Source organism: Quercus lobata, chromosome 11 (assembly GCF_001633185.2).
Source record: "Quercus lobata isolate SW786 chromosome 11, ValleyOak3.0 Primary Assembly, whole genome shotgun sequence".
Taxonomy (NCBI): domain Eukaryota; kingdom Viridiplantae; phylum Streptophyta; class Magnoliopsida; order Fagales; family Fagaceae; genus Quercus; species Quercus lobata.
Window position 1 is genome coordinate 5718405 of NC_044914.1, and position 27908 is coordinate 5746312.

The window sequence follows — 27908 nt, forward strand, 5'->3', positions numbered from 1 at the left end:
AATTAGTTCGTTTAGACGAGTGCTTTTATGTTTCCTTAAGTCAGATAATATAGGATGTGAATGTTTTGGCCCAGAGAGAGCCGAAAGCTCCTCTATAGGAGGGATTTAAAATTTAGGAACTGATTTAGCAAATTTTGAGCTTCGCTTCTTTTTTCTTCCATAAGTGGAAGTAGTGTTGGGAAATTTGTTTGATTGCTTATAGCCTATTTCTTTTTCAATTTTAGAATTGTTGTTATCCGTTTTTTTGGAGTTTGTAACATATCTTAAACTAAAAATGAAACCGGTCAAAAAATTTGATAGAAGAGCATGGCGGTGATTATGCAGGCAATGATTACCTAATTGTTGGCCTTGTAATGATGATGACTTGATGAGCTATGGCCTAATTCTAAATATGTAGTTAACAGCCCAGTAAAAACATTCCCAATATCTGTGGACTAACCAAGTTTCGGGTCCAGAGAACTAAGGAATGCATCCGAAAAAATGGAAATCAAAGAGAATAAATATGTACAAGATGATGGCTGTCAATTGGCTATGGGAAAATCGAAGATTCTGCTTCATGGTATGCAGAATGCACATGCAATCTCAGATCACGTAGAATGTGCTGGAGATAAAAGACAGACTAGTGAAGGAACTGGTAGTACAAGCTAATAGCATCTCGGGGGACAATATAAAAATGTAATTTTTTTTCTCCTCTGTAGATTATAGTCATACAGGGGCCACTTAATCCCAGACATACATAATAAATTCATAATTGTCCTGTTGAAACTGGTAATAATAAAAGAAAAAAAGAGGGGATAAATCGCCACATAATGGGTCCCCCAATTGGTTTCAAGGAAAGTTGGCCATTCATATATTTCTACAATAGCAGATTTTAGATCCACAAGTATTCGTTCAGCTTTCTTCACAATTCTCTAATAGGCTTCTTGTGCTCAAGATCCTGTCGTTAGAATTTTAGTAATTACTCAGTTGGGATACTTAAAATTAAACCCTAACAGTCATATGTGACAAAACAGATATATTCAAGTCAGATTTCCAGGAGTGTGAGAAAACAAGATGCGCTGAGTAGAACTAAATAGCAGTAAATGCAGCTATCATTTCATAAAAAATTATCCAGTTCATGCACTAGTTTCCGTCCAAGGTTGCAATTGACTCCTTGAGAAGTTTCCGAGCTTCTTCTCTTCTCCTGAACAAGCAATTAAACAAACAGTAAGGTCAATTTAATAAGCATTTTTATCATAGTGACTACATGTTCACTGCCCTAGGACATTACAGCTTCATTACATATAATGCAAATGTTGAGAAGAAACTTATAATGCTTAAGATGAAGGTTCCTACCTTATGGTATAAGGAAAACAACAAGAGGCATATATTGCCAATCAACTTTGTTTATTCTAACAATTTCAAGAAGAATAAATTCAAATTCCCTCCTTGGAAGTTTATGGCTACACACCCAAATGGGTCTTAAACCTACAACCTCACCCTCTACCATGTTCTTACAAGGGAAGGAGGTACCATCTGAGATAGAACCAAGTGTGTCACTCAGACCCTAAAGTCAGCATGCAATGTCAGCTGTAATTCATAGATAATTGGCCTATATATCATAAGCTGCCTTTTAAGGCAAAGAAAGACAACGCTATCAGTAAACGCCATGCTGAGGACAAGGACAAGCTGATTTCAAAAATCAATTTTCTTGTGCTTATAGAGTTCCACATACAACATTAATGATATTTCCTAGCACAATTACAACACTGCACCAGCCTACAAGAAAAGCTTTTATTAAGATGAGAGGAAAAAAACAAAAACACATCAACATCATTATTCCTCCATCTCATGCCAACACATAAATTGTAATTGAGTTGAACCAAGTCCAGGAATGAACTACTAGAGGTTGGCATGAAAAGCAGTCGTAGAGCACCTTTTGGAATGTCCTAACGTTCATGGTCAACTTACGTAATTCCTTTAAGGGCTCCTGCTTCTCTGTCTGTTGGTCTAGATTTCCTCTTAACCCCACGATCTCCACCATGACCAACCATAGGTTAAAGTTGTAACCTTTAATTCAGATATAAATATTATGGCTTAGATCTAGGATGCTTGCTCTAATAAGGGTTTAAGAAAACTTAGTTCAAGGGTAGAAGAAGGGTTATTTAAAAAAATAAAATAAAACCAATAATAAACAAGATTAAATCAAAGAAGAAGATAATAGGAATGAAGTTGGAACAATCAAATATCGATTGCTAGGATATAAAACAGCTCAAGAAATATTCAAATCTAAAATTTTATAAAGTATATAATAAAAGACTGCCTACAATGACTCAAATGAGGTGATATTCATAATAGACTTTAGTAACCCTAGAGTCCTATCCATTCAACTTGCATATAACAATCAAATCCTAAGCATTTAACTTCATTTAAAGGTCACATTCTATTCACAAAAGCTTTAAAAATACTATAGACATAATAATAACAAAGCATAACTTAAGAGAAATAAATGACTGGTCCTGAGATAGCAAATGGATTGAAAAACAGAGTAATGGGCCTTTGGGCTTAAATTTTCCAACATCACTCTCCCTGGTTCAACAGACACACAAAGGATTATTATTAATTTATTTCTATTTTTAAATATCTAAATGCTATTAATTCGGCATGTAAAATGAAGTCATCCATCCAACAATCTTAAAAGGGACAAAATGCAAAAGCAATTTTCTCACTTAAAAGCTCAATTGTAATTATCACTCTCTCACACACACAATAACAATCAAAGGATTAAATTTCTTTTTTTATTTTGGAACTAAAAGCTATACATTCAGCAGGTAAAATTACAACACCCTTCCAATGATCTTACAAGAAATCAAGTACAAAAGAAATTTCTCATATAAAATGCTCAAAAGGAAGACAAACTTTTTTTTATAAGTTCAAAAGGAAGACAAAATTACACACACTTTCTAAGGTCATACCTCTTTATATCCTCCACAGCTTGTTTACGGCGTTGTATTTGGAGTTCTAGAATGTGAATTAACGTTGCTCGAGCCTATAAGGAAAAGGACAATATATGATGAAGTAGATTCTTGAAAACCATCCAAAAGAAATGATCACAAATAATCTAGAATGATTTTACCTGATGGGGACGCAATGAATTGAGAAGGTGGTGTAAGTTTTTAAATATAAGGGATATTTCCTCCACTCTCCTTGCATACTGCGATGGTCTCTCAACAAGAACATCAGCGAGCTCCAAAATATGCAGCTGCAACTCTCTATTAAGGGACCTCAGTTCCTTCTTAAAATCTACACAAATAATAACAGACAGCATTTTTTAAAAATCTGGTAGCAAAAAATTCTTGGGGGGAAAACAGAAGAAGATAAAAGCATTCAGAGTACAGTAGCACTTAACCACAAAAGAAGAGAGGGGGACCAGGGGGTAGGTTACATAGTGCACTACCAACTGTTTATTTTACCTACCAATTGTATCATAATTTGATGAAATACGTGGGCAAACAGATAATCAGCTCTCTCTCTCTCTGTGGGATGTAGGGCATTTCACATGGCAATGGGGTCATGGCCGAGTATTCCATGTACAGAATTACTTGTACTTTCTTTTAAATGTGTTAATAATTATGGACATGTAGATAATTATTGGTAGTTGTAAGTGCCAGCATAGTTTGTTCTGGAGTTGTTAGCATAACCAACTCCTTAGTGTATAAATAGCCTAGTCATTGTAATCTAACTTTATGATAGTATGAGAATTTTCCTTTCAAATCAGAATTGAGATCTGAGACTAACAATACGGAAACCAATTACTTTGAATAATTTCCTTCATCTTTGCAGAAGTTTCAAAAGGCTGCAATGGTAGACAATGTGCTAGAGAGATTAACAATCAGAAAACCCATAAGATCTTATGTGTATGGAAATATCCAGATTAAGAAAAGAAAAAAAATCATTCATCACTAGTGTCCAAACTAGTTTAAAAAACAGGAGGGAAAGAGCCCCCTCCTAATGGTGCTTTCTACACTTTTTATCAGTAATCTGAAAAATAATGAATTACTCAACATTCAAGAAGCAAGGAAGAGAGAAGAGGAAAAAATTAATTCTACTAGTAACCTGACCAATTTATTTGGGAATAAAAAAGGAAAAAAACTCTTATTATCAAAGAAAGGAGAACTTCATAAATGATCAAATAGTTGACTAAGTAGTAGTTGCAAAAGATTTAGTAAATGCCACAAAATCATACCGATATTTGGTCCCTTTGGGTATAGCTGGCGCACTCCTTGTTCTTCCAAGGTTGGAAGCACATCATCGGTCTATACAAAATATTGGAAAATTTATCATGGAAAAATAGAATAATGATAGAAGACTAATAATTCAATCATAATATAAGCTTGATGATTTCATCAAATCCAAGCTTTGGACTTAAGACCTACAACCTAAAGATATTAAAACCACCTTCCCTGTTTACACATTTTCAGGAAATCCCCTTCACTTTCTATTGTTACTTGTGAACAAACAGGTGATACATTCTTCAAATTATTAAATACAAACAATAGTTCAGCACAATTAACTTTCACATAAAACTCTGACTAAACATTACACCTAAAAATTGAAACTAGGATATTCACGTGTATTTTGCAAGAGAGAATAAAAAAAAAAAAAAAAGGGGAATTCTCACAGTGTAGTTGCTTCCAAAACAAACATAAGTCCCTTCAATAGGAGGGGGAGGCTCAGGAGCTGACTTTGGATTTTGTAAGTAATCTTTGTATAGTCTGTAATACGGTGGTGGTGGCGGGTACGTAGCTGTTGCCATTAGAAGCTCTTCCTAACCAAACCCTGAACATCAAACAAGTTCATGACAAATATAAATTCAACTGTAAAGATTTCCACAAAAAAAAAAAAAAAAAAGGTTAAATCAGCATGAATTTTTGAATTAAAGGTTTTCCAATGCAACAATTCATTTCCTCCATTTTTTCTAAGAACCCAAACAACAGGCAATCTAATGCAACAGTTCTTTCCCTCTCTCTTTTTTTTTTTCCTAAAAAATCAGACAGCAGGAAAATCTAACAACTAAACCTTAGTCCCAATCTTTTTTTGGGTTGAACATGGTACCTTAATAGATTATTTAGGGTTGGCCACATGTATTCTTGTTTGCCATTCTATTCTATCCGAAGTTATAATCTTTGTTACTTTCTTAATTGACATGTCTACTTATGTTATTTTTGGACTACATGTACCAAATCCAACAACCCCTAAAAGAAAGAGTTAACTCCAAAACTTAACACATACCATGAACTAAGCAAAAATAAAGAAACCCAATTCATATAATCCAATGCAAAACCAAAATGAATACACAAAACCCCCCCAAAAAAAAAAAATTACAACTCCAAAAATCAAAGAGCTAAATTTGATATGCTTAACAAAGTCTTGTAAATAACCCCCAAAAATAACAAGAACCTAAGCTTATAGACATAGCTATACAACACTGTAAGCTCACAGTTGCATTGAATTTGAATCAGAGAAAATTGTTTCAGAAAAAAAGAGATATATAAGTAAAGAAAACGAATCTGAAAATTGAAAAGCGTAGAGAAATAGAGAGATTGAAACTCAAAAGGCAGGGACACGAAAATGAGAGAGAGGCCGGAAGTACCTGTTAAGAGTATCGAAAAGTTGTGTAGTTGAATTCTTCTTCGCTGCTCTTGTTGCTCTGTTTCCCCCTGATTTCAAATCCCCAAGTCCAAATCTATTTCTTTATTTATTTGTTGGCCTAAACGGGGATTTGGATTTGGAAATCCATGTTTCCAAACGGGCTTTTTTATATTAATCTTAAAAAAAAAAAAATCTCAATAAACAATTTTCACCCACCAAAAAAAAAAAAAAAGTTTTAACAAGTGATTGCTATTGGTTAATAAAGTTTTAAAAGTGAAGTTTCTCAACAACAAAAAAATTAAAAATTAAAAATGAATGTTATTGACGTTTCTATCAACCATTTATTATTATTATTATTATTATTATTATTTATTTATATTTAAGTCATATGATAATTTTTTATTATTAAAAACTTACACAAGATGGTTAAAAAAAAAAACTTATTATGTTGGGTCTTAAAAAAGTCTCAAAAAGTTTACAACACTGCAAATCTCGGTTTGAGAACCCTATAATTTTTGATAGTCTATTTGTATAATGTTTATCAAAAAATATACTAATATTGAGTAGTTTTTACTTTTTATTTTTTATTTTTATGTTACATGTGACAAAGGCTAAAGACTAGTTTTATTATTATTATTATTTTCAAAGGTGAGCCAAATAGAGAAATACGAAAAAAGCTAAAAAAAATTTTGCCAAACAAAAACATAGTGCAAGTGTTTCTCTCAAAATTTTTTTTTAAAAGTTTATTTTTTTTTTTTAGGAGTTAGTGGATCGGGTTGGATTGTCAAAGCTGTGAAGTGTAAACTGGACCAACTCTAATAAGAGGAAAAATATACCCAATGCACCGTATGCCTTCTCCGAATAATAACTCCATTTTGGGTTAGCAAGGTGGCAATTTGGTAAAAAAAAGTGTCGTTTACGTCGTCTAAGACTGGGTTTTTCTCAAAATAACATCTTCGTTGATGGGTTTTGTTCTTCTGATTCTTCGTGGTCTTCGTTGATTATCTTTTTCGTGATTTCTGGGTTTTGAGGGTTTCTTGTTGTGTGAGTGAGTAACGGAAAAGGCATGGATGAAAGAACATCCTTACCAAACAAAATGGAGGATGAGGAAGCAGAAAAAGCGAGTGAGATGAGAATATTCGTGGGAGGATTGGGAGAGAGCGTGAGTGCTGAAGATTTGCAGAGGATGTTTGGGTCATTGGGAGTTGTTGAGAGACTTGATATTGTCAGGACCAAATCTCGCAGCTTTGCCTATGTCGATTTCTCCCCTTCTTCTCTCAAGTCCCTTTCCAAGCTCTTCAGCACTGTAAGCAAAAAAAAAAAAAACACTATCAATCCTTTTCCTTCCTCTTTTATTATTACTTACTCGGCACCAATTAGTTTTTGATGCAGATGACGGGGTTTGAATCCCAGGTCTCTTGTTTGACAACAAGAGACTTTACTAGATGAGTTAACTGAAACCCACAATTTAGTTTGGAATAGGAATTTGTTTATGTTGTTAAGTTGAATTCATTGCAAATATAAGACCAAGTTTTAGACTTGTACATAATATAGCCATGCTTCCCTATGTGGGATTTTGTTGGGTTTAATTTGTTGAGTATGTATGATTAAGACTAAGCTCTCCATTTACATGCGCATACAACAAGCCATTTTGTAATGTGTAGATACAAGTATAGAACATTGTGTCTCCAACCCATTAACAACAACGACAACAACAAGTCTTAATCCCAAAATTTAGGGATCGGGTATGGATCCTCAACAGATTAGTTAGAACTTAAAATGGGAGAAGATGCCAACTGAGCTAGATCTCAATGGCTCTTTGAACCATGTCTGTATCGGAACTTAGATCCCGTAAGTCAGATTTTTTTTGTGCACAATTGCTCTTGGAAATACTTTAACCGGTGACGGATAAATGTTGTTTTAGGGTGAACCATTCAATTGCAAATTTTGGGTGCATAATATGGAAAATAGAACAAGTTGAAGAGACTCTAAGAACAAAAGAATAACAAAAGCATTAACTTACCACAGTCCCATGGCACTCCCTGTTGTGGATTGTCAAACACTATTCTTTGTTTCTCTAGTGTACATATATTGTAATAGATATCGTATCCAATGGTGCAGAAAATAAAATAACGATGTTGTTGCAAAACTTGGAATTACAATGTGCTACGCTGTAGCAACATAATAATCAAATGCCTTCAGTGGGAGATAATGGTAAAATATCTGAGTAAAGCAGGGCTCTAGCACCTGCTACATGGACGTGAATGATATCAAGTTGTGTATTTAGTTACCTGCTATGATGTGTCATCTTGGTGTACAATATCTATATGCCCCTTCTCATCTCTCTTTGAGAAAACAGTATTATGTATGCAACCAAGCTTCTACTGCATACCTTTATAGCTCTAAATAAGCTCCTTGGTTAGGTTTCTTCTCTCTTGCCAATGACAATAGGACCAAATGGTCTCTCTTCCTCCAAAAACAAGGGGAGAAGGATGAGGTCACAGGTTCAATCCTGTACAGGTGCATCATGAGAAGCTGGAACTTCTCTTTTCCTTTTCTTTTTAACATGTGCTGGATTTTATTGCCTACACTGATCCCCTCTATGCAACTACACAGTATAATGGGTGTGTCTGGAAGGGAGGGAGGTTGAAGCTTGAGAAGGCTAAAGAACATTATCTTGTCCGTTTGAAACGAGAGTGGGCAGAACAAGCTGAACTTGCAAGTAGGGCACCTAGTAACGGTTTTGATGCGAATGAAGACATATCCTCTTCCAACAAGCCTAAGAAAGACCTTAATTCAGAAACAAAGCAACTTCGGATTTACTTTCCCAGCTTAAGAAAGGTGAATATGGGTCTGATATGTATGTTTTGATTTTCATTTGCACAAGTTGATGTGTCTCATTTTCTCTTAGCATATATACAATTTTATGTGTCTACATATGGACAATTCTCATTTGCACTCAACATCACTGCATCAAAACAACTGGGATCAAGCATTTGAATGCACTGTTGCTTGAAACTGTGCCTTTACTTGGTTATATATGAATCTATTGTGCAGGTGAAAGTATTGCCATTAAGTGGAAGTGGAAAACACAAGTACAGTTTCCGAAATGTTGAGGTTCCTCCTCTCCCAATTCATTTCTGTGACTGTGAAGAGCATTCTATTGATCCTCAACCTGCAAAAGAAAAACAAACTAGTGATCTAGAAGCACAAAGTGGGGGCATAAATGAGGAAGAGATTAACATAATGAATTCGGTGATGAACAAGCTCTTTGAAAGGGAAAAGGTATTGGATGCTGCACATAGTGGAAATGGACAGGCCAAGGAAAGAGATAATTCTGCCAAATTGATTTCTGGCTTGCAATTTGATGAGAATGAAGCAGACTCTGAAACGGATGAAGATAATCTCATAATTAATGTGGTGAAAAGGAAAAACAATAGGATGGATTTGTTAGGTGTCCAGGAAAAGGAGCGAATTTCTGAAAATCAGGTAGAATTTTAAGGTTCAATTTGTAGAGTACAATTGTTTTTTCCATTTTACTTATACTGATGATCCCTATACTTTCTGCCTTTCTGGCCTAAATTTCTCTATCTGTATTGTACTCCCAGGACTCGGGATTTAGTGGCAAGCGAACTTCCAAGGATGGGCAAAATCAGAATGCGCTCAAAGAGCAGAAAAGGAATACCGTACCTCCTAACAAGAAGAGGAAATCACTCAATGAGGAAAGTGATGAAAATGGGTCTCTCTCTGCTATCACTAGAGGCAAGGGGAAGTTAAAAACCCATTCAGATGAGTCAGCTGTATTGGGACCTCAACTGGCTGAACCAGAATCTGGTATCCAACAATCAGCTCCAGTTGTTTCTTGGTCTCAGAAGTCTTCGTGGAGAGCTCTTGTTGGTGATAAGAGCAACACTTCATTCAGCGTCTCACATATCTTGCCAGGCATTGCCTCTAGCAAGGAACAGCAACCAAATTTTGATGGTTCATCTGTGCCTGACTCCACTTTCAGCAAAAACGACAACCTAGTAAGGCATGGACATCACTTGGAAAGCCATTCAAGTGAAACAATTAAAGAGGACTCCCAGGACTTGGAATTCAGTGGCAAGCAAACTTCCAAGGATGGGCAAAATCAGAATGCGCTCAAAGAGCAGAAAAGGAATACTGTACCTCCTAACAAAAAGAGGAAGTCACTGAATCAAGAAAGTGATGAAAATGGATCACTCTCTACTATCACTAGAGGCAAGGGGAAGTTAAAAACCCATTCAGATGAGTCAGCTGTATTGGGAGCTCAACTGGCTGAACCAGAATCTGGTATCCAACAATCAGCTCCAGTTTTATCTTGGTCTCAGAAGTCTTCATGGAGAGCTCTTGTTGGTGATAAGAGTAACACTTCATTCAGCGTCTCACATATATTGCCAGGCATTGCCTCTAGCAAGGAACATCAACCAAAATTTGGTGGTTCATCTGTGCCTGACTCCACTGTCAGCAAAAACGACAACTTAGTAAGGCATGGAGATCACTTGGAAAGTCATTCAAGTGAAACAATTAAAGAAGAGGTCACAGAAACTCAGCCTGCCAAACCTAGTGCAGCTTCAACTAATTTTGGCAGAGGTGCTGCTTGGCTCCAGAAATCCTCTTGGACACAATTGATTAGTGAGAATAACAATAGTTCATTTAGCCTTGAACAACTTTTGCCTGGTATTTCTTATGAAAAGCAAGTGCAAGCAAAGCCCAATAGTGTGGACATTGTTGATTCCACCAACGGCGAGCACAGTGATTTAAGGAAAGATGATAATAGTGAATTGCCTGGAAATGGATCTACTATTTTGGTAACTGGAAAGGACGTTAGGAGTACTCCAGAGAAACATCAGCAGACTGTTGTGGGTAATAATGAGGCCCCTGCTCCAATATTTGAGAGAAAACATGATTCAGCACCAAAGCTAACATCTACTAGGAATGTTATAATTGGTGAAACTTGTTCTTTTATGAGAAGTGCTGCTTCTCTGAAAGAGTGGTCAAAAACTAAGGCTGCTTTAAGTGGATCACTCAAGAGAAAAAGTGGTGAGAAATAGATGCTTTCAGTGCGTTTGGAGTTATGTTTTAAGTATAAGGTGTTTGACATTGCCATCAAATTTAAGAGCACTGTCCTAACTTTTGCTTAATTTTGGGGTTTTACTCTGGATCAGGCCTCTTTGTATGTACTTTTGTTTCATTTTCTATCTGTTTTGTTATGGTGCGTAAAGGAAGAATATTTACCATATTATGTTCTGAGTGTTCACATGATGTTACTTAAAGCAGACAGCTGAGAAGCATTTCAAGGAATTCTCTCTTTCTTGTACATGTAATTTTCTTGTTATCATTAGGGGTGAAAAAAAGAAAGAGAAGTATTCTATTGTTTTATAAAGAATGCAGCCTTTTACATAGCAGTCAATCAATTTTACAACTTTCACTTAGATTGATCGAGAATCTCAATTGAAGGAAATAAATTTCATACATTCTTTTTTCCTTCTCATTTCTGCTTATCTAAATAACTGTTTAATTTTTTTTTAAATAAAAATTTTGGTACAATTTGTGCATAATATATATACATGAAAAGACCCTCCAACCCTACTGGTTGAAGTGGTTTACTTTTTTTTTCCTGCATTACTATCAACTATGGTGTTGATGAAGCCTTTTTTGGGCTTTTTATTGTCGAGGCCGCTTTTGACCACTTAACTGTTCAGATTCAATAGAATCGGAGTCGGAGGGTTTATGCTTTGACAGTGAAGACAAAGAACTGTCTGTTTTAGACTCTGCTTGTCTTGGCGGGGAGGCACTGGCAGGAATTAAGGGAGCCCCAACTTTCTCTTGCTCTTCCAAAAGTTTCTTCAGGTACTCTCCATGCTGCTCTATGAGTACTTGAAGAGACTTTTGTACCTACTCAAACCAAAATAATTATATACACATATCATTACAAACCAATTAAAGTTAAAAAGAAAGGTTCAAGGCAAAAAAAAGTATTTAAAAAAAAAAAAAATCAATACTAGTCTAGCAGTTAGCTTGACATGAATATATGTATATATTTAGTACACCTTGAGCTGTTCATGGAGCTGCCTTTGAACTTCAATTTGCATACGCAAAGCCTCTGTAATTGACATGTTTCTGCTACAAAAAGCGAGTTGAAGTAAGAGAGTAAATCTTTACAAAAGGAAAAAGGGAAAATAAAAAAAGAGACCACAGAATTTGACCTTGTTATACATTCTTCATTATCATTGTTGGTTGAAGCTGACTTCTTTTGTTCAAAGCTGGAAGTCTCTCCATCTTAACAGCACAAAGTTAAAGCATGTCAGATGTCACTGTTCAATTTCACAATTATCTAAAGGGCCTTTAAAATAGAATCAATCCAATATCAGTGCATATTTTTCATTCTGGAAAGTGGTCTAAAATAAAATCCACCAGCGAACTTTTCAGAGTCAATTTTTAATTAGCCCTAAGCTTACTTTTTTACAGAACATTATTGTACAACATTTGAAAAACATATTGTCTTCAAATTTTGGGAAACTAAAAATAGATTTGACTGAATAAATCTGAAGAAAAGAAAGGCAAGACATGCCAATATTGAGAAAATCAAAATGAGAATCGGAATGACTAGGAACTGCCTCTTAATGTTGCATTTGGATGAGAAAAAAAACAGTTTAATCTGAGGGCTTGAAGAAGTGAGAGAGTGGGATTTTTTGAAGGAAGATAAAACTTAAAGCTAGATGAAGAAAAACATGTATTAAAAAACCAGAATGAACTTTGTTTTGCAACATTATCTTTACCATGTTTCAACTCTGGCACATTCTTGGCAAGTCGGTATTTCTGCATATCATATTCCTCAAAAAGGTCAGTTGATATGGAATAGATGTTTAAGCTTCAGTATGATTAAAGCCACATTGTGTATCTAAAAGCTACCTGCAAGTGGCTCTTGATATGGTAGATGTTTAAACCTTCAACATTCATGAGCTTCGATATGCTCTTTGGAGTAGCATCTATAATATATAGCAGCAATTGTGAGCCATAGAAATTAAAATCATGTAGATCTACCTGATTATTTAAAGATGGTTTGCTCACTCTCAGGGCCACCAAGTTTGTCGACTGCATCTAAGAAATGCTCATGGAGCTCTGATGTCCATCTTATTCTTGCCTTATGTGCCACTGTAGCCTCTGGAAATTCTTGTTTTGAATTACTCTGGTCATTCATATGCATGACTGAAGGACAATCATTCTTGCTGTTTTGCAAGTCTGTGATCGCAATTTGTGAAATTTGTGGTGATGCATATATTTCCTAATTAAAATGAATAAGATTATTCAACAAGAAATGCTATGAACACACACACACACACAAACAACCCTACTTATAAAGGTGGGAGGGGGATTTGAACTTTGATTCTCCTAATAAAGGAAACCATGAAATGCGACTGAATTACGCCAGCTTAATTCAATCATACAGGAGTTATTAACTATAATTTTCCTTGAGAACCAAGATCACATGATGATGTTTATATAGGAAAGAGTTATCATATTCATGGTTTCAATGTTTATCATTTTTTTGGATGTGTGTATAGATAATTAAGGGTCCATTTGGATATAGCTGAAAACTAAAAACTGAAACTGAAAACTGAAAAACACTATAGCAAAATAATTTTTAAATGTGTGAATAGTACCGTGAGACTCATTTTTAATGAAAAAGTTGCTGAAAAGTGAAATTTGTGGGTCCGTGAACAGTAAAATTTGTGCTGAAAAGGTAAAAAAAGTCAAACTTTGCGGCTACTGTTCATGAACAGTAGCCGTGTTGGTCTCTCAAACGCGTGCAAAAAAAAAAAAAAAAAGAACAGAAAACGCAAAACGTGCGTTTGGGAAACGCAAACGCGCTTCCCAAACGCACACTAAATGTGTAAAAGAAAAGGGGTAAAAATCTTTAGATAGTTGTCTTTTGAAGGAACTTATACAAAAATAACTAAATAAATAGCTATAACTTTCGCATTGCTTTAGAAGATCTTTAGAGTCCAGATGATGCTTGATTATTTGATTGAGTGAATTTTCTAGTACCAAGGTTCCAAAGTGAGATAAGTGACTTGATCTCATTCTTTCTATGCTCTATTTGAGGAAATTCAAAAGCAAAAATTACTCAGTAATCAAGAAAATAGAGGTGGAGAGAGAGAAGGATTTAGCAGGTAATGCATTTTAAGTACTTCATATGTGTAACCTATGTCCGAATATGTAACAAAGTGGCACTCACAGCAAGCCTAGGGTTGTCACTGGTATCATTTATAGCTATGTTGAGCTCTTCAGAAAAATTTTGTAATTCCAACTGCTGTGATAATGTTAAACTGTCACTTGCATAATTCTCGCCCCAGAAAATACCATCAGAACATTGTCCAGGAATAATGTATTCGAATCCCTTCATCAAGTCAAATGATGTCTCTTTCCCACATCTACCATTTACACCTCCACCTGAAGGCAATGAAGACTTTGGTGAATTAACAGCATGAGGGTACCGGTTGGAGTTCGGGGGATTTGGTAGGAAAGGTTGGTTTCCAAGATAGCATGAAGTCTCAGGGTTTGTTGAAGATGAAAAATGTAAACTAGTACAGAACATAGAAGATGGAGCATACGTGCTTTTAGGATTTTGGATACAAGAGCTATCAGATTCATTAGACAAATGTTTTGCATATAACTTGTCTTTTGGCGAAGGAGTTTGTGTAAGGGAATTGGGCGGTTTTGGTTGTATGCAGTGGGGGAGAACAGCTGGTGATGAGCTGCACTTCAATGAATATAGGTCTTGTGAATCCATAGTCGATGTAATATGAACAGGAGAAGATTTTCTCCTTAACTTATTGAAGTATTTCTGTGGAGATTCATGGCCTTCAAATATAAGCTCAATTCTTCTTCAACTCTGTAAAAGTTGTAAATCAATCACATTACTTTGAAGTTTGAAAACAGATAGATTAAGACATTAAAAACACTATGGAAAAAAGATACATAGTGAGCAATAGCAGTATCATAGTTTGAGTTTATGAGCTTTTTTTGTTTATGCATATGCTTGCAGAAACATTTTGTATTCAAGCACGGACTTTGCAGTAACATCTTGTATTCAAGCACATTTATGCATCTCGATTTCAGCATCTTAGACCAGTCACCCAAACCACATAAATCTGAAGTTTTTAGAGGAACAACTCCACATGAGACCAATACATAAATGGGACTAGGAAAGGCACAAGACTTATCCTTCACTTGGACAAGATAATGCCAGCAAATGGATCAGACACATAACAAACCGATCAGACACATGGTAAGAGCATATCTTTGTCACTTTCAGCCAGAACTATTATGCAATTCAGAGTAGGCAATGGCCCAAAACAAGCAAACAACATATGACTCAAGCAAGCAAAGAAGCCTGCAAGCTCAGGTGGCACTCAAACCAGATCCTTGCTATTTTACATTCCATACCACATATATTGGAAGTGGCACAAATTAGGCAAAGAAAGACAATTCTCTAATAGAAATTTCCAGTAATAGAGCATAAGTGATAAGACAGTTCAGCTGAATGAATCATTGATTAGATGCATAATAATGTGACAAAACATCTGCACAACATAATGACAAAAATAGTGAAATGGAGAGAAACATCTTCTAATCAAACAGTCAATAAAATCCTCTAGTTTGTTCTCCATCAAGATTACCAAATTCAGAATGATCATTGTTAAGTTATACATCTTATCTTTGTTCTTTAAGAAGCAGAAGAAGAGGTGTCAATATTTTCCTTATTAATTCAAATTGCATATGACCAATATCCAAATATATAAGTTAAGTATTTAGCTAGCTATTGTAAATTATGAAACAATTTGTAATATATAAAATCAACAAACAGCATGACATTTCACAGAAGAATTATGCCAAATGAAAATGGAGGGACTAAATAAATGCAGAATATATTTGTAGAAACTGTAAAAAAATAAAAAAAAAATAAAAAAAAAAAAATGGAAAAGAAGACAAACAATTATATCATAATACTTATAGAAATAATAACCACCAGAGAAACCTCATCCATTCCCATCATCATAGCATCAAAAAAACTAAATCTAATATTATCATGAAAGAACTTGAAACAACCACAAAGAGAGAGAGAGAGAAAGAGAGAGAGAGAGATACCTAATAAGACTGGTCTAAATTAATGGAGTACACACATTACTAGATAGATTCTTTAATATGTGTGTTTATCCATGTTGTAATTAGAAAAAAGAGAGGGCTTAATAGGCTATAGCAAGTACAACACAAAGTGCACGACTGGCATTTGTATAAACTAGTTTATTACGAATAGCAAATGAAATGGTCATGATGATAATGATAATGATAATGATAAGTAATTGAACATCGTTCAATCACGTAAACCCACCTTGCTAGGTTATGTCTAACAACACACGTATGTCATACGTGTCCATCAAAAGTTGATTTTCAACTTTATCTTTCTATATATATATTCACAATATGTATTTGGTACCTTGTTCAAAACAGAAAACTACAAAAGAAGTTGACGAAAATTTTAAAGTGGCAAGTTTGGACAGGTTATTACGAGGATTATTCTCAGAAAGACAAAACTCATTGGCCACATATTATTGGTTGCTGTATTAAAATTTTTAACGAGTTATTCTAGAACGACAACAAATTACACTAATTTTCACAATTATTTAACGTGACAAACTGTGAACGGTTGCTTATCACTTTCATATAAATCCGCTATATTTTTTACGTTACTAACAATCAGTCACATCAAATAATTAGTGATGTGTCCATAATTTTTCATTTTTAATTAACTAACTTGACACGAAACTCTCTCTAAGTTAAACAACTCATGATGAGATATTTAAGCGCGTGAAAAACAAACGTCAAGACTACGTAGTTGGTTTTTTTATTGGATTGATTGATTAATGAATGAAACCCAGAAGGACTGACTGGGTTTAAGATAAAACGTTGGCCTGCACAGCTCATTGTTTTTCTTGAGTATGCAATGCAATGCAAGGCACCGTGATGGAAGAAGCAAGCAAGGTCATTGATGATCGCTTTCTCCCTCTTTAAGTTTTTGTTCTTCTAGCCCACAAAAGCAATCCCAATCCAGCCATATATTTGTGAAGTCTTACTCTTATCTTCCACAGTGTTTGTTGGGGTCTCTTTCGTTGACCTGGAAAATTGGAAATGTCCGAACATGAAGTAAAAATATGGGTATGGGTAAGAAGTTTTTGGACCTGTGAAAAAGGGGCAACCCGACCCCGACCCCGACCCGTGGATCACCAGGGTTGGTCCTTTCAAAGGGTTTTTTTTTTTCCTTGTCTTGCCCTACTAATTCTGTGTGAACATGTTTCACACTTTCATTGTTTGCTATTTCCTTTATTTTCAAAAAAAAAAAAAAAAAAAAAAAATTTCATTAAAGGTTGAGAGTTTAAGGCATTTGAATTTGGACTTAGGGACAGAACCAGGATTCGAGCTTAAGGGGGGGCCAAAGTATAAACCCAAAAAAGTTTGAGGAATTTTCCAATTTTATCACCTTAATTAACATTACAATCTAATTTTATTTATTTATTTTTTGATATACAATCTAATATTTGTTGGCGCAATTAAAGATCATGTTGCAATAAACTAATACCACTTTCATCGGTGGTGATTTTTTGAAATTGTTTGAGGATTTTCAAATTTATGACTTCAACACTAGATATTTTTTGAATTGTAAATTTACGATAATTTGTCCTTAATGAAAAATTAGTGGTCTTAAATTTTCACTCCATTTTAATTATTAATAGACAAATCAAACAAATTAATTTTAATAATTTCCAAATGGTAGTTCTCTAAACCTTTAGACTCCAATCAACGGTCATAGATCATTATTAACATGTATGGTGCTATTCAATATTCTAGCACATTCTACATCATGCTTCCATGCCCCCACAAGACAATAGAATAATGTTAATAATATATAGGTTCTAAATCACACGATCACAACCCACAACTCGCACTTGACCAAAACACGTGTGTCTGGAGATAAACCAACAAATAGCAAAACAGAGAAAATACATTGACAATCACATTCCCAAGGTCTTAACTAAAGTCACACCACACCAGAACATGAGAGAGATAAGAGAAGAGAGATCCATGAGTCCATACCTCAACCAAATCAACTTGTGTGTGAGTGTAATCAGTGGACTAGATTAGAGAGGTGAATATGCGCCAAGCCAAAGGAGTGGACGAACCAAACCATGTAGCTGGTTAGGATTGGTGTGTGGAAGCATTTAAGAATGAGAGCTAGAGAGTGAGACAGAGGGGGAAAAGTTTTAATGGGTAAAATTGGGGATTTGTGATTTCTGTTTTTTTATTTCAAATTTGTGATTATATTGTGTATATTTTTTGGTTTAGACAGGAATTTTGTTTAATCTTAAGGTTATTTGTGTTATTGGGTTTGTTTAGACTGGATTTATGTTCTATTTTGTTTTTAATTTTGGTTTATCTAGAGGTTATTCTTATTATTCTTGGGACAATTGGGTTTGTTTTGATCAAAGGTTTTTTTTGTTATTCATGGGGCAATCGGGCAAAGTAGATAGATTTTATTTTTGGGTCTATTAGGTCAATCTGAAAATATTTTTGGAGGGGGGGGGGGAAGTAATATTTTGGGGTACATTTTAATATTTTTGAGAATACATAACTGCTAAGCATAATTTTTGTAAAATCTGGGGGGGGGGGGGGGGGGGTCACATAGTTCCGTCTCTGTTTGGACTACATAGAATTTTGTAATATATAAACTTGAACTTGAAAGATTTATATATTATTTAACTTTTAAACTAACAACGTACCTGCATGAGGCATAGATATCACTTTAAACTGCCATCTAAAAAGATTATATAGAATGTTCAAAATATCTTAAGATGAAACTTTCTAAAAAAATAAGAAGTTAAAATAATAACATGAAATAATCTCGCTGTAACATAAAAAGGTTTTTATTATATTATAGTAATACAAAATTAAGGAGATAAAGAAAATTTTATTTTATTTTAATCTAGTACAAAGAATTTAGACTATAGCATAATAGTCATAGAAATTAATTGAAGTAATGAATTCGTTGTTGAAAAGTGAAAATTTAAAATTGCACACACATGCCCATTACACTTTTTCACTTAAAGTAAAGAGTCATTAAAGTATAAAAGAACAACGTAAGAATATTGTAGTTTAAATAATGAGAAAAGTATTTTAATCTATTCTATATATTGATGTTTATTATGCAGTTTAATAATTTATTCGTTCAGTTAATCATAGTTTTCTTCCCCTTTAATACTTTAAATACATTAGAGTTAGCATGAGAGTTTCTATTAAAAAAAAGAACAGGGAAAAAAAAAAAAAAGAGTTAGCATAAGATATTTATGTTATCATATTAATGTTTAGTTGGCCTATGGAAATATCATAATTTTTTTATGATATCATGTTTATGTTATTAGATTATGATTGTGGTCGGTTAAATAAAATATCATTCTAATAAAATTTTAATATGATATTTACGCATATTTTCATGAAACATGCATATTTTATATTGTTCATGTATATTTTGAAATATTAAAATGTTCTTATTAAAAAAATTTTAGTTATCAACTTCGGGTTGTATTGTGAAGTATGTTGACCGCAACCAATCCAAAAGTCATTTAAAAAAAAAAAAAAGCTTAATGGGATTGGACTTTAAGAGGAACAATCTTTTACCAAAGATAATTCTTTTTTTTTTGGTGGGCATGTTTAATCCCTGAATGCAATCATTAAGCCTAAAAGATGGAAGCCATATTCATTTTTGGATGACTTGCTTCTTATGAACAAAATTATCCATCATCAAGTGCTATTTCAGTGGAAATTGTATGGAAAGTGGAAACATATTTCAGGTCCTTTTTAAATGAAACCACAAGCAGCTTAAAAAGAAAAAGAAAAAGATAGATAGAAAGAAATAAAAAAGGATTTACTTTTCGTAATATATTCAATATTCTTAATGCTTTGGTTTTACTTCTAATGGTACACAGGTAAAGTTGAGCAGTTCCTGAAACGGAGAACCAGGTTCCAAATAATAATTGGCATTGCAAGAGGATTGCAGTACTTACATGAGGATTCACACTTACGAATTGTTCACAGAGACATCAAAGCTAGCAACATTCTTCTTGATGACAAATTTCAACCAAGGATTGGAGATTTCAGGTTGGCTCGGTTCTTTCCTGAAGACCAAGCTTATCTTAGCACTGCACCTGAATATGCTATTAGGGGAGAATTGTCTGAAAAGGCAGACATCTATAGTTTTGGAGTTCTTGTGCTTGAAATCATTAGTTGCAGGAAAAACACTGACCTTACTTTACAATCGGAAATGCAGTACCTCCCTGAATACATAAGCGTTCGCATTTTCATAATTCATATTTACTCATTGGTTATAGATTTTCTTCACCTAATATAAGACTTGGCTACTCATTCATATATTCTTAACAGGCTTGGAAGCTATATGAGAGGTCAACGGTGCTAGATCTAGTTGATCCAAAAATGCGAGAAGATGGGTTTGAGGAGGAGAATGTTTTGAAAGCAATCCATGTAGCCTTCTTATGCCTTCAGCCACATGCAAATCTCAGACCCCCCATGTCGGAGATCGTAGCCATGTTGACATGCAAAGTTGAATTGGATAAAACACCAATGAGACCTCCCTTCGTTGACCGAAGACGAAAGATCAACGAGAAGAACCATTCATGGGACACTATATCTGATGCTTTCCCTTCTCAATTGAATAGTGTGTCCCCATCATTACCCAAAACACCTTACTAAGGGAAATTTCGTGCTGCCATTGTTTAGAGGAGAACAGGAAGAAGAATCTAATGCAGTGTTTCAATTCATTTTTGAGAAAAAGGCAACATGCTTTTTCTCACACTTTCTGCTTTTATTTTATAGCTCTTACCCCCTTAATGTTTTTTCAGATATATATACTTGAAGAGGAGTTATAAGGTAGCAAGTCCTTTCAGTAATTGCAGTATTGCACAAATGAGTTTGTGCGGTTGTTATATGTTGACGAAAGGAAGAAGGTGGACTCCATCTTTGTAAAGTTCTCAGTGAACTTTATGATTTGCTATATGTGATGAACGATTGTATTGACAGATTGATTGAAGATGTTTCATATGTTTTTGGAATACGTTTCATCTTCAAGTTTCAACCAAACTGTAACCTGCAGATGATTGTACTTCTCTTTTTATGAAACCTTTCCTACAAGAGTTTTCTTCCTACAAAAAAGTTATATAGCTGTGACCTTATGGCAGTGAAAATGTTGTGAACACCATTTCTCCAAAACTTAAAAAGGTTAGGAAATAGTAAATTTAATTATTAACCATTATTGTGATACATATAAGGCATTAGTAAACAACATTGGCTCGTCGTTTGAGCAACTCAATTAAGGATTATCTTTTCCTCTCTTCTTGTTTCCAATCCTTTTCAGTTTGTCAAAATGTTGACTTTAATGGATAGATCTTAGTAAAACATTCACACACTACTTAATTTGCACTTCTTCTACACAATATTCATAATTTCAAGCCTGATGTCCACGTTTAATAAACAAAGGTTGTCATACCCCTATAATTTCAATGCAATTAAAAGATATTCCTTACAAAGTGATTTCCCCACAACGCACATTCCTCGGACTTAAAAAAAGGTATAGAGAAACAAGCCATGTAAAACAGGAGGAAAAAATCGGTTGAACAAGGAACACTTCAGTGATTCAAACCATACATTTTATCTATATAATACATGGAAGACATTTCATATTATGGGCTCTCCTAAATTCCACATATAAAAACACAATGCATAAAATAGTTGCAATACTCTTACCAATTGCACGTTGCTCAGTGATCTCTTAGCAGTACTAATGTAAACTTTTTATTAAAAACATTACTTCCTGAGCATAAAATAAAATCATTACTGAAAAAGCTTGGAAGCTTCACAGCTTTAGAAGTCTTATGCTCCATTACACGTATTTATAAAATAGTTGTTCCATCAGAGATTAAAAAATACAGTTACAGTTGATAACTGTAATAAAAACCATGGCTTTCGTCATAGATAAAAACGACGCTGCCCTTTCTATCTATCTTTGAGTTCCTGTTCGAACTGAAGCATTTTTTCACGAACAGGCTGCAAAAATAGTTTCAAATCCTGGCTAATCCGTAACTTGTCTTGATGCAGAAGATCCTTCTCTTCACTCAATCTCACTTCCATCTAAAGGGGGAAAAAAAGGTGAACTTATGCTTCTATTGTGGTAAATGGGAATTTTATTGCTAGAAAAATACAAATCAAGGCAACTACGTCAAAATTCCCAGTACAAATCAATGCAGCTATGTCATAATTCCCAACTACAAGAAAAATTAGGCAATAAGATAGATGTCACTAAAAGTTTTTTTTTTCTTTTTTTTCTTTTTTTTTGATAGGAATGTCACTACAAGTTGAGTTGTTTGTAGATACATAAAAGTTTATTTCAGCTATATTTGGCTTGTCCAAGACTGGTAAAAGAACGGCATCCTAACAAAGTATATAAGAAACCAATGACAAACTCTTATCAGGTTCTAAGTAGAAGGTGAAGGATGCATACAATACATCAAAAGTAAGTTTCTATCTTCAACTTTAACTTTTTTGATAGTTTAACTTAAGAATCATAAACTTACAATTGCTATTTCAGTTGGGCAACTTAAGTTATGAAGGGCCAATCCAAGTTAATTTTTTTTGGTTTGTTTCTCCCTCGGATGATGTATTTATTAAAAACCTTCCTATAACATAGGAAAAATGCTCACATGATGTGGTAGACTTGAATATCCAATCCACTGGTCTTACGTTCATTTCCCCTTTTGTGCATCCACAGGCACTTCACTTTAAATCTGCCTAATCAGCCCAGTATTTGATACTTGAACAGCAAGAGACAGCATTATATAACATCATCCAATTGAATTTAGGTTCAACTTCCATTAGTATTGTCCTTACAACACATGGCTCTCTTTAGCATTCAAATGGATAAGAAAAACATACCTGTAAGTCATCCAGCTCACCAAACGAGAACTCTGCTATGTCTATATGGCCCTTGACTGTCTTCTTCTCCTCTCTAATTGTCCACTCCCCTGATTCCATTTGCATTCCAGTTCAGTGCATACAGATTAAACAGAGAAAGAGGAAACGATTTGAGTGTGCGGCCACTTACCTTTCACTTTCAATGTTAACTCATATGTGTAGCCAACACGTTTCTTGTTTCGCACAGTCACCAAGAATGCCTGCTCAATTTGGCAATAAACATCAATAATGAATCAAAATGATTTTCATATAACCAAAATTTTCAGGGAGACTGGAATGATATCAGTGATCAGGATTTTAGTCATATCTAGCTGCCACTTTCTCTTTTGATTCAAATTCTCTCTGTGAATCAAGTTTTGTGGTCTAAAACAACTAATGGAACTATGACATGATATGTTGCAGTACAGAGGATCATTTTCACAGTAGGATATGTAAAAAGCACTTGAATCTCATTGCAAAGAGTCTTAGGAAAAAGATGGTTTGATAGGAACTAACATGAGAGCTGAGAGATTCTCTCTAGAATTTCTTTATCTTTCTAGATTTCAAAGCCTTTTCTTTTTACAATGGTGATTAAGGGAGTCTTTTTTTTTTCAGTGAGTGAGTTACTTTTTATCAAACCTTCTGATTCCTAGTAGCATGGAGAAGAGTCCTAGTTTGAGAAATAGTTCTAAACTTTCATTAAGGGAGTTCCATGAGCAATTCCCTCTAGAGGCTGAAAATGTCCTCAATGTGCTGGGCGGATTTGTATGACAGATCAAGAAGAGGGAAGACTTTGGTGTCTTGAGATTAAAATGGGACTTGAGTTTTTCTTTCCCTGGGAAGGCCAGGAATTTTTTGGGTGTGAAAAACTCAAGTCTTGGACAGAAGCCAGGGCCCCATAAGCAAATTAGGCTCAAGGATCTAGAGATTAAAACAAGACAAATGAGTCTTGTGAAAGTTCTAATGAAAATGGTGCTGGATCTACTTCCAACCAAGTTGCAAAACAACCTACCAAGTGTAGTTCATACTGGAGTGGGTGCTAGTTAATGTCCTATCCACGTTGCTGCAGTAGTTGTTGTATAAATGAAGCCAATAGGTGGAGGACAACTTGGGTGAGTCTCAAGTTGAGCCTGGTAGTCGCAACGACCAGGTTAGTGCCAGTGAAGATGAAGATCAAGGGGGTGGCTGATAGCAACAGTGAGTACCGCTGTTCTTGTGGAAGTGAGGACGGTTACTCTATTGGTAGAGATGATGAATATGAAGATGAAGAAGGAGAGGAGCAAGATGAGGAAGTCAAAGGTAAGACTAACTATGATAGCATGTGCAGCATGAAGGAGACAGTCCTTCACATTGAGGCAATCCATTCTAAGCTTGAAAACCCCTCTGGGCAAGAAGCAGTCTATGAGTGTTCTAAAGTTGTGATGCATGGGATCAAGCCCCAAATGAGTTGGAAATTTCCCTCAATCGGTTCCCCAATTTCAAAAGGGAACCAATATCCTTTTTTTTTTTTAATACATTTTTACATACCCCAATGGGTCTTAAACCCATGACCTCTCCCTCCATCCCATATATGGGTAAGATCCTAATTTCATGGAAAAGTTGATGTCCTCTAATTCTTTTGCAGCCCGTTCCTCTGCAAAGGATGCAAAGGTGTCTCAAATGGGCTCAGCCAAGCTGTCTATAAGAGATATGAGGAGTTTGAATCAAAATTTTCAACTTGAGATTTCAGACTTCCCACACTTGGATCCCCAAATGAAGGCCGTCACTCTTAGTGGAGTCCAGCTTGGCATCCAACTTAATCTCATTTAATCTGAGAGCTTGTGCACTGAACTTAAGTTGGACCAAAGCTAGACATTGTTTCTACATATTTAAGATGAAGAAGACCTTAAATAGAATCCTAGGTGAAGGGTCTTATAATATTGCTGGATGGTCCTCAAGAAATCGGAACCAGGAATAAGTTTGAAAGAGTTTCTCTACAATTTGGTAAAATTGTGAAATGTCCCCATTCTGTGTGGAAATAAAGGCGAAGAAGGTAACACCTAAATTTCTAAATTTAGGTGTGGGAAATGGTGAAATTATGGAAATTGAAACTGAACTTCCATGGAATCCCCCAAGATCTACAAGCTCCAAAGTTTCTGGGCATACTCTGCATAGATGGAGTCACCTCCACCAGCTAGAGAAGTGAAAGTAAAACAAGAATGGGAAATAAATAATAGTAATAATAATAATAAAAAGAAGCTGAAAAATAAAGGGTCAGCACAAAGCAATGACATGAAGTTCTAGCAAGCAAGGGGAAGGCAACCAAGGGCACAACTGTCAAAACTGAAGACCAAAAGCAAGAAGAGGAAGCTCCCAAATTTATGCCAGGTAGTGGCGGCATCAATGAGTTCAATATCCTTGCCTCATGTCAACAGGAAGAGACTTTGGATCCAAGAGATTATATAGACGTTGATTAAGGTTAATCATCAAGGTAGTTACTAAAGAGAAGAGTCAGGAGACTAAATGAGAGAATTCAAGGTCTTCACCTAACCAAGAGTTCCTGGTTCTTTGGGAAGGCAAAGAAAGCAACCTTCTCAAACTGTCAAGGAGACTGTGCAAGATAAGAAATATAAGCCTCCTTATAGTCATCAATTCTATTGTTGCCAATGCATTGTTGTAATTGGTAATTAGTAAAATCTGTCTTACAGTTCCAACCTCTAGGGATATTGAGACATTGTTTCTAGTACTCTCGAGATGTGAGAGTTTGCTTTCAGATTGTTGGCTTTCCAATTTGGAAAGCTAGGTTTAGTAAGTGTTGGGGAGTAAGGATCCTTAATGCATGTTTTGAGCCTTATTGTATATATCATTTTTAGGAATATAACTTACTCACTTACCCAGAAAAAAGATATGTAGAAAGCACACATGACTGGGAAGATATCTTGAATTTCAGAATAACTTCCATTGCAATAACTATGCAAAAAAACCTAGTAAAATATATATCTTTGCTTTTTCTAAGATTTCTCCTGTTCAAAGACATCATTCATTTACTAACAAATGAAATGAAGAACTCCACAATGCAGTCCAAATAGTTGGCCACAGCAAAGTGAAAGTTAATTATCAGTATAAAAAATGTAAGGTTACTCAAAACATGGAGATCTCTGAGGCCCTATAAATTTCTAGTTCAAGAAATCCATATAATCGGTATAAATAAAGAATGCTTGAGAAACTCACATCGCCTACACATTTTGATACATCTGATATTTCAGCCTTGCCAGCAGGGAACTCCAAGGACCCCACAGATATAAGTAACTCCTGCAAATAGCCAAATATTGAAATATTACAATAACAAAAATAGAAATGCAGGATAATGGGACCCACATTCATAAGGAGAACAATAAGTCTAGATACACAACAAATTTCACAACTTTTTTCACAATTGCTGTGTTGGCAGGTCTTGATTGGTGTACAATACCCGTGATATTAGTGGTGGTCCCATGTGAAAGTATTGTTGCACTAATCACAATCTGCCACATCAAATGTGAACAAAAAATTGTGAAATTTGTTGTGTCTGTAGCATTGTTAGCAGACAACATCCAACAGATCTTAAAAAATCAAACACCTCACATGCTCACTCACACTCCATCCCATTATTACATTATTACAGATGGAGTAAGTGCAATCTGAGCTAAAAGAGTTAATTGAGCGAAAATAATCCTATTACTTTCCACAAATCTAAACTCTAAAAAGAGATTAAAACGTTTGGTTGGCTAATCGTACAACACATTCCCACTTAATGAAATTTAAATGGTGAGAATATGCTAATTGCTAAACAAAGTGGGTTCCACCCAATTCAACTAGTAAAAACTCTTATCATCGAAAGACGGACCCGAGTTTTATTCGAATCCCACTTCCACCAAAAACCAATTATTTTCTGTCTATCACCATTGACCAGACGCTATAGGTTCAAATCTTATTGTATCTATCAAAAAATTGTGAAAATAAAAGAATATAGTAACAGTAACAGCACAAACCTTGATTCTATCAGATGCCCACTTATGAAGATTCTTCTCCTCCCAAGTTCCAGCCTGTAGATTAAAAGAAAAAACAAAAACATTAATTTGAATTGAATCAAAGATCCCATTTTTGAAGTTTAGGAAGAAAAAAAAACAAAGGTACCTTATTCCAAAGAGAGCCAAGGGTGGGAGGCTGAGAGTTGGAGTCATTGATAATGTCATCAGGAGTTAACTTGCGAGGTACAGGTAATGGAGCTGCATCTCCCTCCTTAACTTGCCTTACCCAATACGTGTATGATGCTCCTTGTTGCTCTTCTTGCTTTCTCTCAGCCTCCTCTGAAGCCATCTTCTTCTTCTTTGTTCTTGTTGTTGTTGAAAGATCTCAGAGACACAGAAGAAGGAAGGAACCAGAGTCTTCTTCTTCTCTTCAATTTTAACAATACCCTTTTGTTTATTTTATTGTTTGGTAATGGTTGAACGAAGACTCTTCCTCAGGTTTCCCGAACCTTCCTGGTTCCCAATGTATAGGGCCCAAAACCAAACCACAAACCACACTGCTTTTCCTGTTTCTTTTTTCCTTTTATATATTTATTTTTTTTCGCCTTCTTTTCCTGTTCGGAGTCTGCTTTTAATGTATCACGTGGGTGTGGAACATACGACGCGGATCTCTTCCCTCTCAACGAGGATTGTATTTGTGTTTAAAATTCAATACAAGTGTTAGGTCCACTTAAATGGAAATTGTTATTTGTTCTAATTTTTTTTTATTTAAGAATTATATTAGTTCTAATTTAGTAATTTGGTGAGTTTCAGTTAATTCAATAGATAAAGTTTTTTAGGATTGAATAAGAGATTTAAAGTTTAATCTTTGTTTACACCAAAAATTGATTGATGACTTAATTGATAAAGAACTATCATCAAGAGCAAACCTCCTATGTTGAAACACTATAAAAATAATAATAATAATAATTATTATTATAATTCATAATTTGAATTTACTATTAAAATTACTTTTTAATCTACTTATAACAATCTGCCACTTAAAATTTGTGATAAAAATATTTTTTATATAACTTCTTTTTTAATTCAATGATTTAAACGTGTGGCGGCCCAAACTCTTACGTCTACAGAGATTGTTGGGTTGGAGGTAATTTAGTTATGTTGAGAAAGTCAAGTATAAACGCACAAAAT

General features: G+C 34.8%; 5 protein-coding genes across 9 annotated transcripts; 2 read left to right on the forward strand and 3 right to left on the reverse strand.

Moving 5' to 3' along the window:
- Window positions 1–670: 670 nt before the first annotated feature.
- LOC115967321 (mediator of RNA polymerase II transcription subunit 7a) lies at window positions 671–5750 on the reverse strand. The gene is made up of 6 exons (XM_031086395.1): window positions 5633–5750; window positions 4661–4818; window positions 4226–4295; window positions 3116–3282; window positions 2955–3028; window positions 671–1183 (listed from the first exon to the last, which is right to left on the reverse strand). The coding sequence occupies exons 2-6, from the start codon at window positions 4793–4795 to the stop codon at window positions 1123–1125; spliced, it is 507 nt and encodes a 168-aa protein (XP_030942255.1). The 5' UTR covers window positions 4796–4818; window positions 5633–5750; the 3' UTR covers window positions 671–1122.
- Window positions 5751–6409: 659 nt separating this feature from the next.
- LOC115969414 lies at window positions 6410–11035 on the forward strand. Its single transcript, XM_031089050.1, has 4 exons — window positions 6410–6937; window positions 8248–8472; window positions 8689–9120; window positions 9240–11035. Exons 1-4 carry the CDS (start codon window positions 6698–6700, stop codon window positions 10701–10703), a joined length of 2361 nt encoding a protein of 786 aa, XP_030944910.1. The 5' UTR covers window positions 6410–6697; the 3' UTR covers window positions 10704–11035.
- On the reverse strand, window positions 11008–15958 carry LOC115969416 (myb family transcription factor PHL6-like). Of its 2 annotated transcripts, XM_031089051.1 has the most exons (8): window positions 15805–15958; window positions 13892–14548; window positions 12724–12937; window positions 12565–12641; window positions 12432–12471; window positions 11859–11931; window positions 11703–11772; window positions 11008–11547 (listed from the first exon to the last, which is right to left on the reverse strand). In XM_031089051.1, exons 2-8 carry the CDS (start codon window positions 14444–14446, stop codon window positions 11317–11319), a joined length of 1260 nt encoding a protein of 419 aa, XP_030944911.1. In that variant the 5' UTR covers window positions 14447–14548; window positions 15805–15958; the 3' UTR covers window positions 11008–11316. The 2 variants fall into 2 exon arrangements, with proteins under 2 accessions (XP_030944911.1, XP_030944912.1); XM_031089052.1 differs by lacking the exon at window positions 15805–15958 and having other exon boundaries at window positions 13892–15543.
- Window positions 15959–19404: 3446 nt separating this feature from the next.
- LOC115969417 (cysteine-rich receptor-like protein kinase 3) lies at window positions 19405–20794 on the forward strand. Of its 2 annotated transcripts, XM_031089054.1 has the most exons (3): window positions 19405–19559; window positions 19695–19866; window positions 20149–20794. In XM_031089054.1, exons 1-3 carry the CDS (start codon window positions 19490–19492, stop codon window positions 20180–20182), a joined length of 276 nt encoding a protein of 91 aa, XP_030944914.1. In that variant the 5' UTR covers window positions 19405–19489; the 3' UTR covers window positions 20183–20794. The 2 variants fall into 2 exon arrangements, with proteins under 2 accessions (XP_030944914.1, XP_030944913.1); XM_031089053.1 differs by having other exon boundaries at window positions 19695–20794.
- A 756-nt stretch (window positions 20795–21550) lies between these two features.
- LOC115969157 lies at window positions 21551–27288 on the reverse strand. 3 transcript variants are annotated; one of them, XR_004086878.1, is made up of 7 exons: window positions 26884–27287; window positions 26739–26792; window positions 25939–26019; window positions 22880–22949; window positions 22711–22799; window positions 22479–22588; window positions 21800–21909 (listed from the first exon to the last, which is right to left on the reverse strand). XR_004086878.1 is itself a non-coding variant. In XM_031088731.1 (6 exons), exons 1-6 carry the CDS (start codon window positions 27064–27066, stop codon window positions 21775–21777), a joined length of 612 nt encoding a protein of 203 aa, XP_030944591.1. In that variant the 5' UTR covers window positions 27067–27284; the 3' UTR covers window positions 21551–21774. The 3 variants fall into 3 exon arrangements, 1 of the variants encoding a protein (XP_030944591.1); XR_004086877.1 differs by having other exon boundaries at window positions 21551–21909; window positions 22479–22799; window positions 26884–27288; XM_031088731.1 differs by lacking the exon at window positions 22479–22588 and having other exon boundaries at window positions 21551–21909; window positions 26884–27284.
- Between the last annotated feature and the right edge of the window lie 620 nt (window positions 27289–27908).